At 35.8% G+C, this 16,926-nt stretch overlaps 2 protein-coding genes and 1 long non-coding RNA gene across 4 annotated transcripts; 1 reads left to right on the forward strand and 2 right to left on the reverse strand.

Annotated features, from left to right (window-relative positions):
* LOC18605973 lies at window positions 971-5,036 on the reverse strand. Its single transcript, XR_001926872.1, has 2 exons — window positions 4,144-5,036; window positions 971-3,380 (listed from the first exon to the last, which is right to left on the reverse strand). It is a non-coding gene; the product is annotated as an uncharacterized LOC18605973 (long non-coding RNA).
* LOC18605974 (homeobox-leucine zipper protein ATHB-12) lies at window positions 11,025-12,378 on the forward strand. The gene is made up of 2 exons (XM_007039326.2): window positions 11,025-11,808; window positions 11,892-12,378. The coding sequence occupies exons 1-2, from the start codon at window positions 11,428-11,430 to the stop codon at window positions 12,225-12,227; spliced, it is 717 nt and encodes a 238-aa protein (XP_007039388.2). The 5' UTR covers window positions 11,025-11,427; the 3' UTR covers window positions 12,228-12,378.
* LOC18605975 (mediator of RNA polymerase II transcription subunit 10b) lies at window positions 12,780-15,617 on the reverse strand. 2 transcript variants are annotated; one of them, XM_007039327.2, is made up of 7 exons: window positions 15,315-15,617; window positions 14,897-15,163; window positions 14,706-14,786; window positions 14,499-14,601; window positions 14,315-14,404; window positions 13,400-13,497; window positions 12,780-13,133 (listed from the first exon to the last, which is right to left on the reverse strand). In XM_007039327.2, the coding sequence occupies exons 2-6, from the start codon at window positions 15,121-15,123 to the stop codon at window positions 13,426-13,428; spliced, it is 573 nt and encodes a 190-aa protein (XP_007039389.2). In that variant the 5' UTR covers window positions 15,124-15,163; window positions 15,315-15,617; the 3' UTR covers window positions 12,780-13,133; window positions 13,400-13,425. The 2 variants fall into 2 exon arrangements, with proteins under 2 accessions (XP_007039389.2, XP_017973756.1); XM_018118267.1 differs by lacking the exon at window positions 12,780-13,133 and having other exon boundaries at window positions 13,149-13,497.

Raw genomic sequence — 16,926 nt, forward strand, 5'->3', positions numbered from 1 at the left:
TGAAGGCCTGCCAAGACTCAAAACAGAAACGGTAATTTATAGACGACAGCTTGAATGCAATATTCTTCGGCTAAATTTAGCATCCAAATTAAACTTGAACTACTCGTGAAGATCCACAAAAATATTGGAACCAAGCTGTAACAAATGCATGGACAGCTAAGCTATATTTTGTTAGTTTGTAACACTAACAAATTCTGGTTTTGAAACAAATCTATTCATAATTCACACACATTATGCTAATAACTAAATTAAACATGCAATCATATTTCATCAATTTAAAACTAAAAGCCTACCTTGATTACCAAATTCGAAAAATTTTCTGCATGCACAAGAAATATTATCAAAGACGATGATCCTAATACGGGGCAAATTGCAACCTTATATAGTCACAACTCACAACTTTCTAAAGTGACCGCGAATGTAGACTATTTAGCCCATTCAGGTACTCCACACATTATCAATAGCTTGCCCTGTCATATTTAAGATGGAGACGATCCATAACCCAGTCACCTTTAGTGGATCCAACAACAGAATCTAACCCATATTTGCTAAAAACCCAAAGGCCCACATGGGTCCAGAATATTTTAAATGGCTCAATATTTATTTCCAAAGAAAGAGCAGAAACAATCTGGAACGAGGTAACATCCTGCTAGAAAAGGAAAACAAAATACAAAGAATTAATGATAATAAAAGCTATCCTGCAATCCTCAATTTTTACAGAGGTCCCTATTTACATCATCTGCTGCGACATGCTGCAAAATAAAAAAAATAAAAAATTCTGCAAGACTCCCTCAGACTTCCTTACCATAGACTCTATGGATCGTTCCCTTGCTTCTAAACGAAATGAAGATAAGACACTCAAAGCACTCCTGAGTACCACTTACCTTAGGTAGCTCAACATTGTTCCTTGCATTATAAATTGTTTTAAGAGAATGATACGTATTCCTTCTATAAACTGATTATGTATATATATGAAGAATAGTTTCAACTCAGAAGCAAATCAAGTCATTACATTTTTATCTCACAAAAGAAAAAAGAAGATTATTTCAGGCGGGTGCTAATCTGATTGGTGTGATTGTCTGTCTAAGATATTCAGATGGAGGAATTTCAATGTAAGTGTTGTGAACTTATAGGCCAGGCCCACGACGCGACAACAGCCCTGAATGTGGTCGTTCCGATTTTGAAATCAACCCCTTTTCTTGGTCCAATTCGATTCAAGTTGTGCCAGACCCGTCAATAGCTTTGCATTGGCCCCCACACTGAAATTCATTGGTCTATAGTAATCGATGCTGCAAATGCTGCACGTACATGTAATTCTTGGTGTTTCTCCAGATAGACCCCCCCGGCCCCTTCAAATTCTGCAAAACTATACCATGTTTGCAGGGGCAATAGGAAATTGCATTGTTCCTTGCTTGCAACACTAGATCAACAACCATATTATTTGGACTGACACTGCCATTATATGCACTCATCGGAGCAATATTCCTGGCAAGTATTGCCCAAGACCTTAAGTATCAACTATCGATCATATAGGGTTAACATAGGCTTCACGAGGTGATTGAAGTGATCAACACCCCAGCTGAATCTTAAAGAGTACCTTCTAAGAAGACAATTAAATACTATCTCATATTGGAAAACTTTTCCCCTAACCAAAGAGCAAAAGTTAAAAGAAGATAATGTCAAGTTAGCTTATTCTTATCTTATCAATGGTTGTAACCTGTGTTACATGTGCTGAATAGTACAAAATACCTGTGGCTGTAACGCACTTATCTGTTCAGATATCATGGTAAGACAAAACTGTTCTCGTCCTAGTCAGAGTAATCGCTTCTGACTCCACTATTCTACTGGCGTATTATATCTGAGATGTGCGCAGAAGACTAAAAAGAGTACATCTCTTTCATTCATTTCCCTTCTCACATGGTGTTAACCAGAGAGTGCCTCTCTTTCATGCATTTCCCTCATCACTCCATTCTTGTTTTGGATAGCTGATTAATGGAATCTTGTTAACATAAATACATGTTAAAACTACCATATATCTTTAAGTTACTAACATTTACATAAATTTATCCAGTGGCAGTGTGTGAAAATCACCTCTCGAGATCAATTATTTGATTAAATATTTAAACTTTTATTTAAAAAATATATTCATCCAATAGTCAATGCATAGAAAATCAGCACATTTACAGTCAATTTATATGTTGCATTTGTCCTAAAGGAAAATACTAAAAGATCCCAAACCAAAAAAAAAAAAAAAACCTGTCTATTCTCTGAATTATCGACATTAAACTTATTAAGGAAACTTAGAGCAGTAGTTAATGCTTACATCTTTAAAATGGCACGTCATTAACAACTTGAATACTGTTTTAATTAGCAAATACTAAGTTGGCACTCTATCCGATGATTAAATTGCCTGTTGAAGACTAGCACACGATACTATAGTCTACAGCCATCTTAAGCTTAAGAAAAAAGTTTTCCTCATTAACTTGCCATATTGATAGCCAATGTTTTGAAGGTTTTCCACTTGAATATATATAACAAGTGCTTCGCTTGTAAACATGATACAAATGATGAAAGACAAATTATCTTAATTTTGTTCAGGGGTCACAGACTCTTTAACAAACAACATATTTCATCATGTTTGGAAACATGGTCTTGATTAAGTAATTTTAAAAGAATATATCTGCAATACTCAAGTTATCGCATATTATAATGTTGATAGAATAATTTGATTCCATTAAGAGACATAAAATGAGAAAAAGATATTGTAGTTTTATCAGGGTAGAGCATCTTTACGAGCGACACTTTATAATGGCAATATATAGACTACTATAATAGATATTGTGGCTTCAAAAGATTCTTTGGTTTTACTTTGCAAATGCAAAAGAGATCAAGAACAGATGCCAGGGGAGTGGGGGTTGCAACGCTTAAGCTGATAATTATGTACTAGATTCCTAACTAGATTGTGGAATAGCAAACAGAAAAAAAAAAAAAACCTTGGGTTTAAATTCTTAGAGCTTTACTTTAATGGATACTACATGGGTAGTCCATAAATATTAATCACAGTCAGTTTAAAGAGGAATCCATGGCGTCAATGCTGATGTTGACTCAACTGTATAATATACTAGCAAATATGAGAGAGAGAACGAGAGAGTCAGACCATTAAAGGCATTCAGTGTTGCATATGCCTCAGCTTCAGAAATTGATGACAGAATGAGGCATAACATACACAAAAGCAAGCAGCTTGCATAGACCCATCACGGTTGTCCTGTTGATGACGCTTCTCTTTCATTCACCTTTTCAATCACCTGTTTTTCTTTCTCTATTTCACTTCTGTATGGTCTCTGTTGCCCCTGCCTGATCAACTACACAAAGCTCACCATCTAAAGAAAAACACATTAATTAACATAACATCAACACACCAAAGACCGCCTCATCTTTTTCCTTTCTGCATATTGTTTTCTCTTCTGAAAACCTCTAAAATCAATGCCATGTATTTAAAGATGAAACACGTGAAACCCTGGTGATTCTGTGTGTTAGGTGTAATTATACATCGGTCAACAATAACTATAAACAAATATGAAAAGGAAAAAGAGAACAAGAAAACCCTTTGAGGTTAACCCTCATTGTATGTTTGGAATGACATAAAGGAGAGAAGCAATGGGGGTTTTCTGTTTTAAACTGCAAGCAGCTGATAATGTAAAAGACAAGACCACATGGTTCAAGCAAAACTCAGAGGTCCAATCTATCACATCATTCCTTTTTTGATGCAGATGAGTCCCAGAATTCCCAAACTGGTTTATAATGCTAAGCTCAAACCTCATAATTTATGAAGAGTGCTTCATTCATAATGCTAACTTAGTGGCATAGTTTTGCAAGTGGTTTTGATTCTCGAATACTGCCCAATAGTCACAAATCTCTCTCTTTTTTTGAAAGATTATTCTCTCACCTTTCTCCTTTTCTTTAAGCAATAGAAGAAGTGTAAAACACACGCTTCACAAAAGCTAGTACCATATAAGGATCAAATCTTGGTGATACTTCTAAGATTTACAAGTCAAAATTAAGCTCAAATTTAGATCTAAGGAACCACTTAAAAATTAAAAACATCAGATCAGAATAATAAAACAAAAATGTATGAAAGAATACCTCCAGGGAGTGGAGTCCATCTCTTCAGCCTTTCAAAGGGTATCAGTTGACCAGAAAATACACAGATCCAAGTGTTAATACTATATAAAAAGTACCAAAGTTAAATCAGAGATAAAAGCAGGCATAAAAACAAAAGAGGGCGGAGATTACACTGCTCCAGATAGTCCAGTAACTTACCCACCACTTCTTGCAAAGAAAACAAGCAGAACTGATATAAAGTTTTTCTGAAAGCGTAAGAAGGTTTAAGAAAAAGAACGGAAAAAAAATAAAAGAAGCAAAAAAACACCTCGATGTAAGCATCTTCAGAGTTGAAAACAGGTAAAAGAACATTCACTTCAATAGTAAAAATTACTATTAAGAGAATCTCAAGCAAAACAAGTGTTCTGAAAGAGCTACTTCTCTTTATCAACCGAGAAACCCTAACCAGAAACCTGTCTAGTAAGGCAAAAAAAAAAAAGACGGTTAAGAGAGAAGAGTTGGTAGTAGTTGTGGGAGGGGAAGAAGAAGCCAGCCAGGGCTTAGATCAGGATGGAGCAGAAACGGACAGAGAAGATTCTTAAGGCCATCATGAAAAAAACCAGTCCAATGATGAACCTAAAAGAGCTAGACTGACAAACAACACCACCGAGCCATAAAATTTAGAGAGAAAAAGATATACTATAAGATATATATGGCATGTAAAAGAGTAATGATGATCCTTTACATCTTCAGTCAGAAAAACAAAAAAGGAGGAAAAGCGCAGTCAAAATCTTTCATCATTACACCAATCTGGTGATGCCCAACGACCTTAATTTCCCTAATGACCAAAAAACCCATGTACAAAAACGATTAAAAAAAAAAAACCCCTTAAATTACATGTGACGAAGAGAAGATAAACAAGAACAAGAACAAGAAAAAGAAAACTCACCAGGAGATCAATGCAAAAAAATCAAGAAAAGGTTCGAAAGTAAACATCACGGAACATGGAAGCAATAATTGGGGGGAATGAAGCCTGGTCCGACGTCACTAACTTATGATCAATGATCATGATCTCAACTTTAGTCGAAAAAATAAAATCCACAGAAAATTTTGATCAATTGAGATAGAATTATAGATCTAGTTGGTGGCCTCGAGCCAGACAACATTCCCCTCAAAGGAAACAGCTTCCTTCCATTCTTCTCATCTATTTCACCAAAAAACGAAAAAGTTAACCAAAGTTCCCTGAATAAGAGAAAGAGTGAGGTGTAAAGAGATGGAGAGAGAGATGCTGGGTTGATTGTGAGTAACAGTGAATGAGAAATGATATGGGTGAGTGATGGAAGTGAGAAAAAGATAAGTTGATATAGAGATGAAAAGGCTAAGAAGGAGAGATGGAGAGGTGAAAAGGACAAAGAAAGTAATAAAAGTAGCAGACCCCCTGACCCTACGTCTGGGTCTTGGGTTCCAGAAATGACCAGACCCCCAACCCCCACTTCTCTCTCTCTCTCTCTCTCTCTCTCGTGTACGTCACTTTGCTTATATATCTATTTCATCGATCAATATATATATTTATAGCAATATAGCATTAGCATGCAACAATATATTATAGAGAGAGAAATTCAGGCTCCCCCTTTTTTTTCTCCCTCTTTTTCTCCTTGATATCAAATCCCATGTCTACCACGAGATCATAATCATGACCTAATCACACCATCAGCTCCAGCTGTTATATTTAGCTCTATCTTAATCCTAACTAACCCCATATCGAAAAAGAAATTATTAAACTAGTATATTAATTAATCCATTTCTTAATTTAAGAAATAGCCACTCTCAAAGCTGAATAAGCTTAGCTTAATGATAAAAAACAAGTTGATACATATAGAAAGTTTAAAAAGAAAAGGACATTTGAATTATGAACTTAATTTAATATTTTTTAATGAAAGTAGTAATCCATATTAAACTGGAATAATAAGGTAAAGCGCCCTGATTAAACTTGATGGCAACATTGTTAAAACATGATAAAGGAAAAAATATCTTTGCATTCCAACGCTAACGAATTTGACTCCAATATTTGCTACTTTCTTCTCACAAACATGTACAAATTCCAAAACTAGAGAACAACATTTCTGAAGGATTCCGTTCATGTCTTCTGTTCGAAAGGAAAACCAGTAGCAAATAGCCATAGTGGTATAATTATAACTTTCCCGAGTAAGAGTAACCTCTCCCAATAGCACTTTATAGGTGTAAGGGTAATTAACTTAGATCATATAGTTAAGAGGGTTTTAGCAATTATTCACTTAAAAGAAATAAAGAAAAAGAATATAATAAAATTCATGATCATGTTATAATTAATGATGCTGATGACGACGACAAGATATAGAGGAATTGACAAGGATGAGTCAGAGGATTAGTTGAGCTAATTCACCGTCCTATATTTGGACAAAGTGTGTTCCGTTTAGCAAAAGGATAGCATATATCATATACCATATTTTTGTACAGTATAAACTTTGATAGAAGAAATTCATAAATAAAGATCATGAAAATGGGAACCACCTTTCTTCGGCCCTCCCTCGTTCACTGCAATTTTTCGCTACTTTTTTTTTTCTTTCTACGCTCGCGGGGGATTCGAGATGACGACAGTCACAGACTCACACAGACTTAGGAGTAGTAGTAACAATATATTTAAAAGGAAAAAAAAAAAAAAAAGACAGGGAGCGTGTGGTCACTGGTCAGGTCAGCGTTTTCTGCTTAAAATTCAAGTGCTTTCAGCTTCACTGATGACACATGGTCCTTCCATTCTGATTCATTTTCATTACGTACTAAACAGTTTCCATGACGCTGACTATCCACTTAATCTCTGCCTGTTTTACTCTTTTGAAGCATAATTCCAAAGCTTTTTAACTTTTTAAGCACACACATTTTCAACACTGCAAGAATTCCTCAGCCAATTGACATACCTTTATGTTGCCAATAAGAAGATTCAACAGGAAATGGGGAAATCGTTTTAACCCTTGCATAAGATTGATCTATATGTGATGGCTTAGTTATTAGTGTTGAGAAATTTTATGACTAGTCTTATTACAAAGAGATGAAATTGGTTCTTCAAAATATTTTTTCTTTAGAACTAGAGTGTTGAAATTATAAGGTTTTTTGGTTAGGTCATTCAATGTTTGAAACTTTTAGTCACGTGATATAATTGAATTTTGGTTTAGACTTTTAGATGCATGAACCCCTGTGACTGTAGATAACTTTTTCTAAGTAAATCAAAGCTTGGATTGGTCATTTTAAATAATTTCTTACAACAATTTTTTCCTTTTAGCATGTCATTGCAGTGTCTAAATTAATTGAAAATCTTCATTTTACAAAGTTAGAGAATAAACTATTTTGACATAATGTTCAAAAAAATTTAAATAAGTCATTATTATTTTGTTGCATTCAATTAAGTTTTTATACTTTTATTTTAAGTTAAATAAGCTCTTATAACTAATGATGGGTTAATTGTCATCACTCAAAATATCATTTGTCATTTTATACTCATATGATATTGATATAGACGTTGAAAAATGTCACATGAGTATATCATTATGTCACATTAACACATCAAATCATCATCAATTATGACATCTCAATATGTTGTCTCATCATCAATTATAATATGTTAACGTGACACGTTAGAGACACGTGGTAAAAAAATGTAAGTGGCATTTTAAGTAAGTCAACTATTAATTATAATGATTTATTTGACTCAAAATAAGAGAATAAGGATTTCATTGAACGCAATAAAAAATAACTTTTAGAATTTTTTTGAATAGTTTAGAAACTTTTTTAAATATTATGTCAACTATTTTTTCATAAAAAAATTACACATAACAGAATTTAAGCTCGATCTCGTGCAATTTTAAACTCTGAAAATAGAGTTTCAGTAAATCTTTAAACTAAAAAATACAAAAACTAAAGAAAGAAAGAAGAGAGAAAGTTATTTAGAGAAAGGAAACATGAGCTTGTGACAGTGGTATATATCATAACAAACTTAAATCTTTACTGATATGGGATTTCCATAAGAGATACAAAGGTCGAAGTTAATCTGGACTATTGTAAGAGTTTCTTTCCTCTATGAGTAAAGAGCCAATGCAATAAGGACATCGCACAATTAACAAAGGTGAAATGCCATAAATCTCATATTAGTAAGGATAGGTAAGTCTTGAATATATAAATATGGACTTTCTTTTACTTATTAAGTATGTTTTTTATATTGAAAACATGGGCTCGTAATAGATTAAGTTTTTGTGACACATTGTTTGACCAAATTTCTTGACGATGGATGAAAATTAATACTCTTTTGCTCCCAAGCAAAAATAAACAAATTAAAAATGAAAAAATCCGAGAGAGGAAAATAATTGCCGCATATTTGTTCCATTGACCTCTTTAAGTCACTGTTTTGACCTTACCCTCGGGGAAAAACATTTTGAATAAAGTATTTAATGTTACATTTATCTTTTCCAAGACCCCCCATCCACCCCATTCTTCTTTTTTTTTTTTCTCTAATTTCATGAAGATTGACCTAACTCCTCATGTCGGCACCAAACTTTACCTAGATTTTTGTTCTTTCCCAATTCCCACCACATTCATTAACAGCTACGTCTGCCCTCTTCTTCCTTGGAAAAGAAATAATTCAAGCAAATCAAAGATAAATCCTTCAACTGATCTTATATGGGCTGATTAAGATTTTGGTTTATTATATTAACCTGTTGGGCGCAGCAAATAAGCTTTAGAAAATGTGGAAGAGTGGTTGAAAAGTGAAAAGGTGAGAAGCCTTTTTTGCAAGCTTTTAGGCCACCCAACCCCAATTCCAATTGAGAGAAGAAGAAGAAGATTCTCTACAAACTAAACAACGTAGAAAGCAGAACCAAAGGTTTTCTTCTTCTTATCCTCCATGTTTGAAATTTCCAACTCAAAACATACATGCCACGACACATTGAGTTTCGTTTCCTTTATTTTAACGCATAGCCAAACTGACCTTGATCATGCTGTTCCACACTGTTTTACTGCCAAATTTTTATTGTACCATTAAAGCTGGATACCAAAAGTGAGGGGGAAAAATATATTGTACTTTATTAAAGCACTGCACCAGAGACGTTAAAAGGGGAAAGAAGAAAGAAATAAAGGGGGGATGGAAATTGAATACGTGAAGCCAACAAACAAATCTATCAGACATTCACATATATATATGTGTGTGTAGAAAATCAACATTGTTGTAACATGGGGCCAGCTCCCTTCTGCTCACCCTTGTATCTGTATATATTTTTTTCTGATACACTCATCTTTACAATCTGGCATATGCCTGTAACTCAGTTTTACCTGTTAGTAATATGTTTCATGTTTATGTATATTATATTATATTGTGATTACAAACTGCGCATAAATTTGTGGGTCCTGAATCTCTTTTCAGGCCTCATCCTTTTCGTTTCCTGTAAACAAATCTTTTCTTTGGGCCAGGCTTTCACGGATTTCCTATGAGTAAAAGAAAAAGCGATAGAATGCTTCAACTTAACTAAAAGAGTGAAAGACCCAAGTATCGCCAAGGTCCAATCAGGGGCGATCAACTGGACTAAGCTAGCTGAAGACAGCTGAAAAACTGAACAGAAACGAATCAATTGGGACAGAACAAGGCCACCATACAGCCCATGGGCTCTGGTGAGTCCGGTTTCCAGATTGTTTGCACTCGCTCTGCCTCGGTTTTCATAGATTTTTAGTGCTGAAAAATGAAACGGATTCAACAACTATCAATTTCCAGAACATTGAGAACACATTTTGGTTCTGAGTTGAAAAGAAATGGCAAATCATTCGTATATATGTTTGCAATCTGTTAAAGAAAACTACGACAAAAGTTAAAACCTAGTTATATACTCTGCCTACCACTAATACATAAGATATTCATATGCCAGTAGCTTTGTACCAATTCTTCCTTGAAAAATTTAAAATCCAACCAACGTTAAGAATGTCCCAGTGTGAACTCGGAATGATTTTTTGCATAATCTGGGTGAAAATTAATTAGTTCAGATAGGTTGAGGATATTAAGTGTTTTGATAAAATAAATATATATCACATCTCAGTCTACGTCCATTAAAGTTCCCAATCAAAATTTGATTTATCGCTTCATTAGAACCCCACCAAGTATGAACGCTGATACCGTGGGGAGGGTATAAAATATTCTTAAATTCCAATTTGAACATGTGAAAGGAAGGATGGAACTCAACTGATGAATGTAAGTGAAGAAGACCCACCCACCCAACCCCATCAATTTATCAGAAACCGTAGGAGGACCTAAACATACAGCGAAGTGAGGATGCTGAAACAGTAACTCAGAGCGACAGTCTGGCTGGGAAGTGTGAACATCGAATCTTCAAGAATCAATTTTTGTGCCCTATAAGTAGAGTTAGCGGCCACTTGTCACCCAAAAACTCTTTCCAAAATCCCATCAAATTACACTTCACGTGTCCACAGAACCACAAGATGATCGACACGTTCAGATGCAAAATACCCCATGAATTCCGCATTCAGATAGATTATTACTGGCAGGTCACAAAAGTGGACCTCTGTTTTGACTCTGAACAAGTGTGGCGTCTACTGATTGGTTCTATACGTAAAGCCTGCTTTACCCTGGCTTTGTCCTGACGCTACGATCCAAAGTTGCCATTGTCAAAAGAATTACTTTAGACATAAAACGTGGCTTTCCCGCATTGTACGACGACGAAGTTGTTCCTAAACGAAATGACTTTGCTGAAAAATACCTTTCAATAACTTAGAAGATGGGAATGGGTGGTAGTGTCCTTAGATATTCATATTCCTAAGTCATATACCCAACAAATGAATTTGATATGATTGATTTCCATGTTTAATGGGTTGAGATGAGAATACGCGTATGGGCCTGCGAAATTTATGTATCATCATACCATCATCCGAATTGGGAGAATGAAAAGAACGTTTGCTCCATCCCTGAAAGAAATCTTAGGGAAACCCAGATCCCAAATCACAGAATAGACCCATGCAGGTCCCATAACCAATCACGTTGCGACATTATACATTCCAGGACGATTTTAAAACAAATAAATGGCCATGTCGGTTTGAGAGAAAAACCCACACGAGGCTGTCCAACAGGTGCACCAATAGAGCAGCAGCAGTACAGTTGGTATTTTCCCCATCAAAACCGGCTTTAGCCCACCCCTTGGATACCCTCACCACTTATCGCAGTCCCACCATATTTCTATACATTAAGCTCTCCATCTCCGTTTGCTTCACACTCCACTCTACAAAACAGATACTACCACCATGTTGACAAGGAAAGAGCAGCACCAAGCGGCAGCGACGGTGAAGGTGGAAGTTGGTTTATCAGGTTTGGATCTGCACGACCACCCTATTACAAATATTAAACCCAGTAGCAAGAACAAAAGAAGATTCAGTGATGAACAAATTAGGTCACTAGAATTCATGTTTGAGTCAGACTCAAGACCAGAGTCGCAGAAAAAACAGCTGCTAGCTAATGAGCTTGGACTACAGCCTCGACAGATTGCTATCTGGTTCCAGAATAGGAGAGCTAGATCAAAATCTAAGCAAATTGAGCGAGATTACAACATTTTGAAAGAGAGTTATGATGCTCTTGCTTCTAGCTATGAATCCTTGAAAAGAGAGAATCAATCATTGCGTATCCAGGTATTTTCCCTTGTCATTCACTATACATGTTAGAACACTTTTGCTTACAGATTCTAACTTCTAAACCTATTGGTTCTCAACAGTTGCAAAAACTGAAGGGTCAACTTGAGATGGAACATGGAAACAAAACCCATGAACCAAACAGAACTGGAAACAGTGGCGATGGCAATTCCGAGAACAAGAGTGTTATATGCGACGCTAACGAGAAGATTACCTTTCTATTTGAAGGCTATGACCACATGATTTCAAGCGATAACAATAGCAGAGATGCTGAGAGCAGGGATGAGGATAGAGTGGTTCTGGATATGATGGAAGCCACAGATGGTTCCTTGACTTCATCAGAAAAATGGTGCGGCTTCGAATCCAATTGTTTCCTTGATGAATCAAGTTGTAGTTCAAATTGGTGGGAATATTGGTAAACTTGAATGCGAAGTGAACATATGCAGCGCTTGCACTATAGTACACTGACTGACTCACATCAGAAATTTCAATTCTGTCTGCATATATTTTTCTATCGGCATGTAACTACATCCATGATGCATGCACCTTCGGTTCGTTTTCTTTTTCCTCTGTTTTTATTTGTTCGGAGCACTCCCAGTTATTAACTCTCTTAAAACTATACTTCCTTACACTGTCTAGGTAGTAATTGAATTCAAAAAACACATTAATGAAAAAGAAAAAGGTAACAAGGAGTTCAACAAGGCAGAGACGACCTAACTGAGAAAAGTTTCTAATACTTGGATTCTTCAAACATTCAAGACGATCACAGTTGCATGATATGAGCATGACAAGAGTTAAGGCCTCAAGCTGGACATCATGGTAGTACGGATTTTACGTCCATGAGCAGGATCACAAAGTCAGCGACAGTAGTTTTCCGAAAAATGTACAGCACTGTAGGATTCCCTTCCAGTCATTTATACTCATTTAATCGTATAAAAAATGCAAACGGGATGATAAAAGATTATAGTACAAATGACGCAAACAAGGGGACTATATTCAGGCAGAATGAGCTTATGAAAAAATAGGCAATATAGTAGAAAGACTGTGCCCCTTGACTAACACATATGAGTTTATGAGCAAGAAGCCTCACAACAACAGGCCTCCAATATGTCTAAACTAATATCTCTGTCAAATAACTGCACAACAAAAAGTACTGATGCAAATATACAATTTTGCCTTTCCAAGCTTCCAAATACTAAGAATAACTGCAAGAATATTTTCCACTTATAACTAGAATAACTGCCAGAATATTCCCTGCTTTTAATTTGCCCAGCATAGAGTTTTATTGTCAGTCTCCAAATAAATGGCGACAATTCAGCTTCAATCTGTAAAATAAAGCATATTGTGAAGTTTGGCTTTATTTGAGGGAAAAGAATGAGAAACAGTACAATAATTTTTGCTTCATTAGTCATGAAGAGAATGCTCATATGCTCCCATCATTAATATCAGAAACTGTACTACAAATTGCTGCATTCTTAATACTACTAATTGTCACATTCTTAATACAAGCAGGAAATGCTGTTACATCAGAATGTATTGACCAAATCTTGTACATACATAAACCTATATAAATGAAAAAAGGGTTAAAAACCTCCAAATCATCATCGATATGAGCGTCTAAAGCTCAGTTTTGACCTTTACATCTCCATTTGGTAACATACTTTGTGATTGAGCAAGCCGTTTAAATTCCTGCATTGTACCAAGTGCTTTAAGCTAACAGTAACCAATGAAAATAACTTAGTAAAGACTGGTAAAGTAAGAATTTCAATTTTCATGAAACTGCATGAAAGTACCCATAAACTTAACAAACTAATCAATTTGAATTATCCATGGTTTAGTATCAAGTGAAGTGAACTCAGTTAAACCTATGAGTCGTTTAGACATACACACCTAAAAAATATTGGATTCCAACAATTCATCGCTAAAGTATTTCATATCCATCTAAGCTTTAGCAATTGCAATGTGCGCTTAATGCTTCTTAACACTATAAGATATGCAGTTCAGATATCATAACACATGTTCTTAAGCCTTTTTCCCAATTAAATAAATAAACAGGTACATGCTTGTTTCCACTTTCGTCAACTACCAAACAGAGATTTGTATGCAAATGCAAGAAAAACATGAAACAAATGCAAAGAAAAGTCTAAATAGGCAAATAATTGTTTAGGAGTGTCTTCTTTTTAGTGCCTTACCCAGCCTAAGAGATTGTGCTCTCTCCATGAGAATAACTTGAAGACAGAAGCCAAAAACACACTAGATAAGGAGAAAATAAGCCTGAGTATTTTCAACAACCAGGCAAGACAAGATCCATCTAAAGATGAAATCAGGGAGGAGGATAACAAGATGTTGCAGGGAGAATGAACAAGTGATGATGGGTCAGAAAGCTTTGCCAAGAGGCCATGAATAAGGAGGTTTCCCACTTAAGAATCAAAATCCAACAAGAATTGATCACTACAACATGAATAGAAGACATATTCATAATCAAAGTCAGCTTAATTTGACTTACAGCAGCAGAACTTGCACGTATCTCTCTGTATGATTCAACTTCGTCAGGAAACGTCTGCTCAAGCTCTTCCAGAAGATGCTTTCGTAAACTCTATAAAATTCACGAGTTGAGTAAACACATATATACTAGTGCTGAATAAAATGAAATTAGAATAAGATATCCCATAGCTGGAGATAAAGACTACCTTGAAGGCATCAGTTTTGCCTTTAGTAACCTGATTTTTTGCAATACAGCTGTTTAAAACATCCCTTGTAAATTCATCAGGGTTCTTCCCATCATCAATCAAACTACATGAAAACACAACAAATTACAAGTGGGCAGTGAAGAAAACAAGCTTGAATGCACCCGAAAACACACACACACACGGACAAAAAGAACAGGGGAAACCCACTTGAGAACTTCCATAGGCACTTGAATATTACACTTCTCAGACAATTTTGCCATGTTATCAAGCTCCGAAACCAAGGAATTCCTACAACAACAAAAAGTAAACCCCAATTAGATAAGCAATGCTGCAAAGACTAACTAAAATCTTATAAAAACAAGAACGCGAAAAATATATGGGATTTGAAGAAAAATTACAGGCGTTGAAGGAGAGGGAGCTGCGAAGCAGCATTAAAAGAAGAGACGGTGAGGTATAGTTGATGGAGAAGGCCTAAAGTTTTCTGGATGGAGTTTATTACTTGAGTCAGATTCTGCTTTGGATCATCATTCGGCGTGGCGGTTCTCGTATCATTTGTTTGACTGCTGACTATCCCATTCCCGCCGCTCCCTCCCGTCCCTAACGTAGATGATTGTGATGAATCCATTTATACAGACTTGTAATTTTTCCTTCTCTATTACAATTCACTGTAATAATCAAATAGGTAAAAAAGATGGAAAGTTTTTAAACCCTAAAAAACAGAGAAGAGGGAATTGAAGTCCTGCATAAACCCTAAAATCTACAGCAAATAGTAAGAAATTGGCAGCTTTGAGAGAGATTTCGAAGGAATTGAAATACCTGGTTTTGGAGGAACTGGCAATGGAATATCAGGAGCTCCAATTTGCCTCTTTTTTCTTCTCTCGTTCTCTTCCTCGGTTCGAGTTGTCCAGTTCTTGTTTTCGGTTTGAGTTTTTGGGCTTCGGCTCTACTCCGGGAACTCTGGATTCATGTGGGACAGGCCCAATTCAACTGCCCGGGTAGAAGAAAGTTTCGAGACTTTTTTAAAATGAATGAAAATCGGGCCGATTGTTTTGGGGGAAGGGATAATCGACCATAGAGGGAAGCACTGTGCAATTAAGAGAGTGCAATCTGCCTGCTTCCAAGCCCACCTTAAAGTGAACCAAGAGAGAGCCCAGCTTTTTCCTTATTTACTTATCCTACTGAAAGAGAAATGTGATTCTTTTTTTTTTTTTTTTACATACATAATTTTCCAAACAAAACTGACTAGCTAATAATTTTCCTTATTTACTCTGCAAGGCCTAGCTAATAAAATCTTGCTACAACAAAGATGCCCCCTAATGCATGTAAGTGAAGGAGAGAACCTGCCATTAATGGCGATAGAAAGGGACAGAAATGAATTGTGTTGTCAGTTGTGCCATTTGGGGCCTATTCCCCCTAGACATTTTCTTTCTCATCAACATCTACTTTTTATAAACTGCTGGCGCGACATCGGGTTCGGAACAACACGAAAAATGTTGAGCCAATTACTATCAGGGGTATCATAAAAGTTGTAACACTTTTAAAGCTAAACCTTATAGGAATTGACAGGAGAAATAAGGTAAAATAATGTGAACCCATAGCGAACCTACTCATCAATTTGTTCACAGGTCAATTTTTAAAACAAATTTTGCCTGTTAAAGCTATGGCTGAATAAAACACCTTTAGTTTTACCAGCTGTACAGTTCCTTGCTGATAAAAACCAAAAAAAAAAAAAAAATTTTGTCCCCCCAGAAAAGTTGGTTGGTAATCTGGGCCACAAGACTAGCAAAGAATGGATTCTAATATTCTGCTTCATTCAAGAACATATGCTTCATCACGTGCACTTTATTAGATTCATATTTTCAGAACCATTTTTTTAGCTGATCTCACTATCAAGCCTTTATCCAACTTGCAATTAAGTTTTTTGCAAGGTCCTAATCAACTTGTAGTATATATATAGCACAGAAAAATAAAGCAAAGTGCGAGCTTTAGATGCAATGTGCATTCTGCATCAAAAAAAAAAAAGACCTTGATGAAAGGAAGGACCAGCTGTTTGCTTTAGCAGATGTGAGATTGGCTGGAAATATTATATGCATAGCACACAAAGCAGAGAGGAACCAATCCATCAAATAATATGCTGAGGGGATCACGTATTGCTTTTTAATCCAGGGGTCCCTCCCGGCTTTTATGTGTACAGCTCAATCCCTCCTCTTTTTTCTCCAACAAATGACAGTTGAAGATGTCAATATCATTACCTACTCGCCAAACATGCTGAGTTATTTGTTAAGGATAAAACCTCTGCTGATTGAGCTAATCATACAGAACATCATACGTATCTACATATAATAAGAATTTAATGGAGAAAACACACACACGCACACAAAGTCACAATTTAAGAAAACTGGCTCCGAGCTGGCTATAGATTCCCAGG

Source organism: Theobroma cacao, chromosome 3 (assembly GCF_000208745.1).
Source record: "Theobroma cacao cultivar B97-61/B2 chromosome 3, Criollo_cocoa_genome_V2, whole genome shotgun sequence".
Taxonomy (NCBI): Eukaryota; Viridiplantae; Streptophyta; class Magnoliopsida; order Malvales; family Malvaceae; genus Theobroma; species Theobroma cacao.

What these genes read in the sequence shown, in the direction of transcription:
- LOC18605974 (XM_007039326.2), top strand. Translation starts at nt 11,428, where the DNA reads ATGTTGACAAGGAAAGAGCAGCACCAAGCGGCAGCGACGGTGAAGGTG. An exon ending in ATCAATCATTGCGTATCCAG is followed by an intron (nt 11,809 to 11,891) that starts GTATTTTCCCTT and finishes GGTTCTCAACAG; the next exon opens with TTGCAAAAACTGAAGGGTCA.
- LOC18605975 (XM_007039327.2), bottom strand. Translation starts at nt 15,123, where the DNA reads ATGGATTCATCACAATCATCTACGTTAGGGACGGGAGGGAGCGGCGGG. An exon ending in GTGCCTATGGAAGTTCTCAA is followed by an intron (nt 14,602 to 14,705) that starts GTGGGTTTCCCC and finishes GTTTTCATGTAG; the next exon opens with TTTGATTGATGATGGGAAGA. An exon ending in TACGTGCAAGTTCTGCTGCT is followed by an intron (nt 13,498 to 14,314) that starts GTAAGTCAAATT and finishes GGTACAATGCAG; the next exon opens with GAATTTAAACGGCTTGCTCA.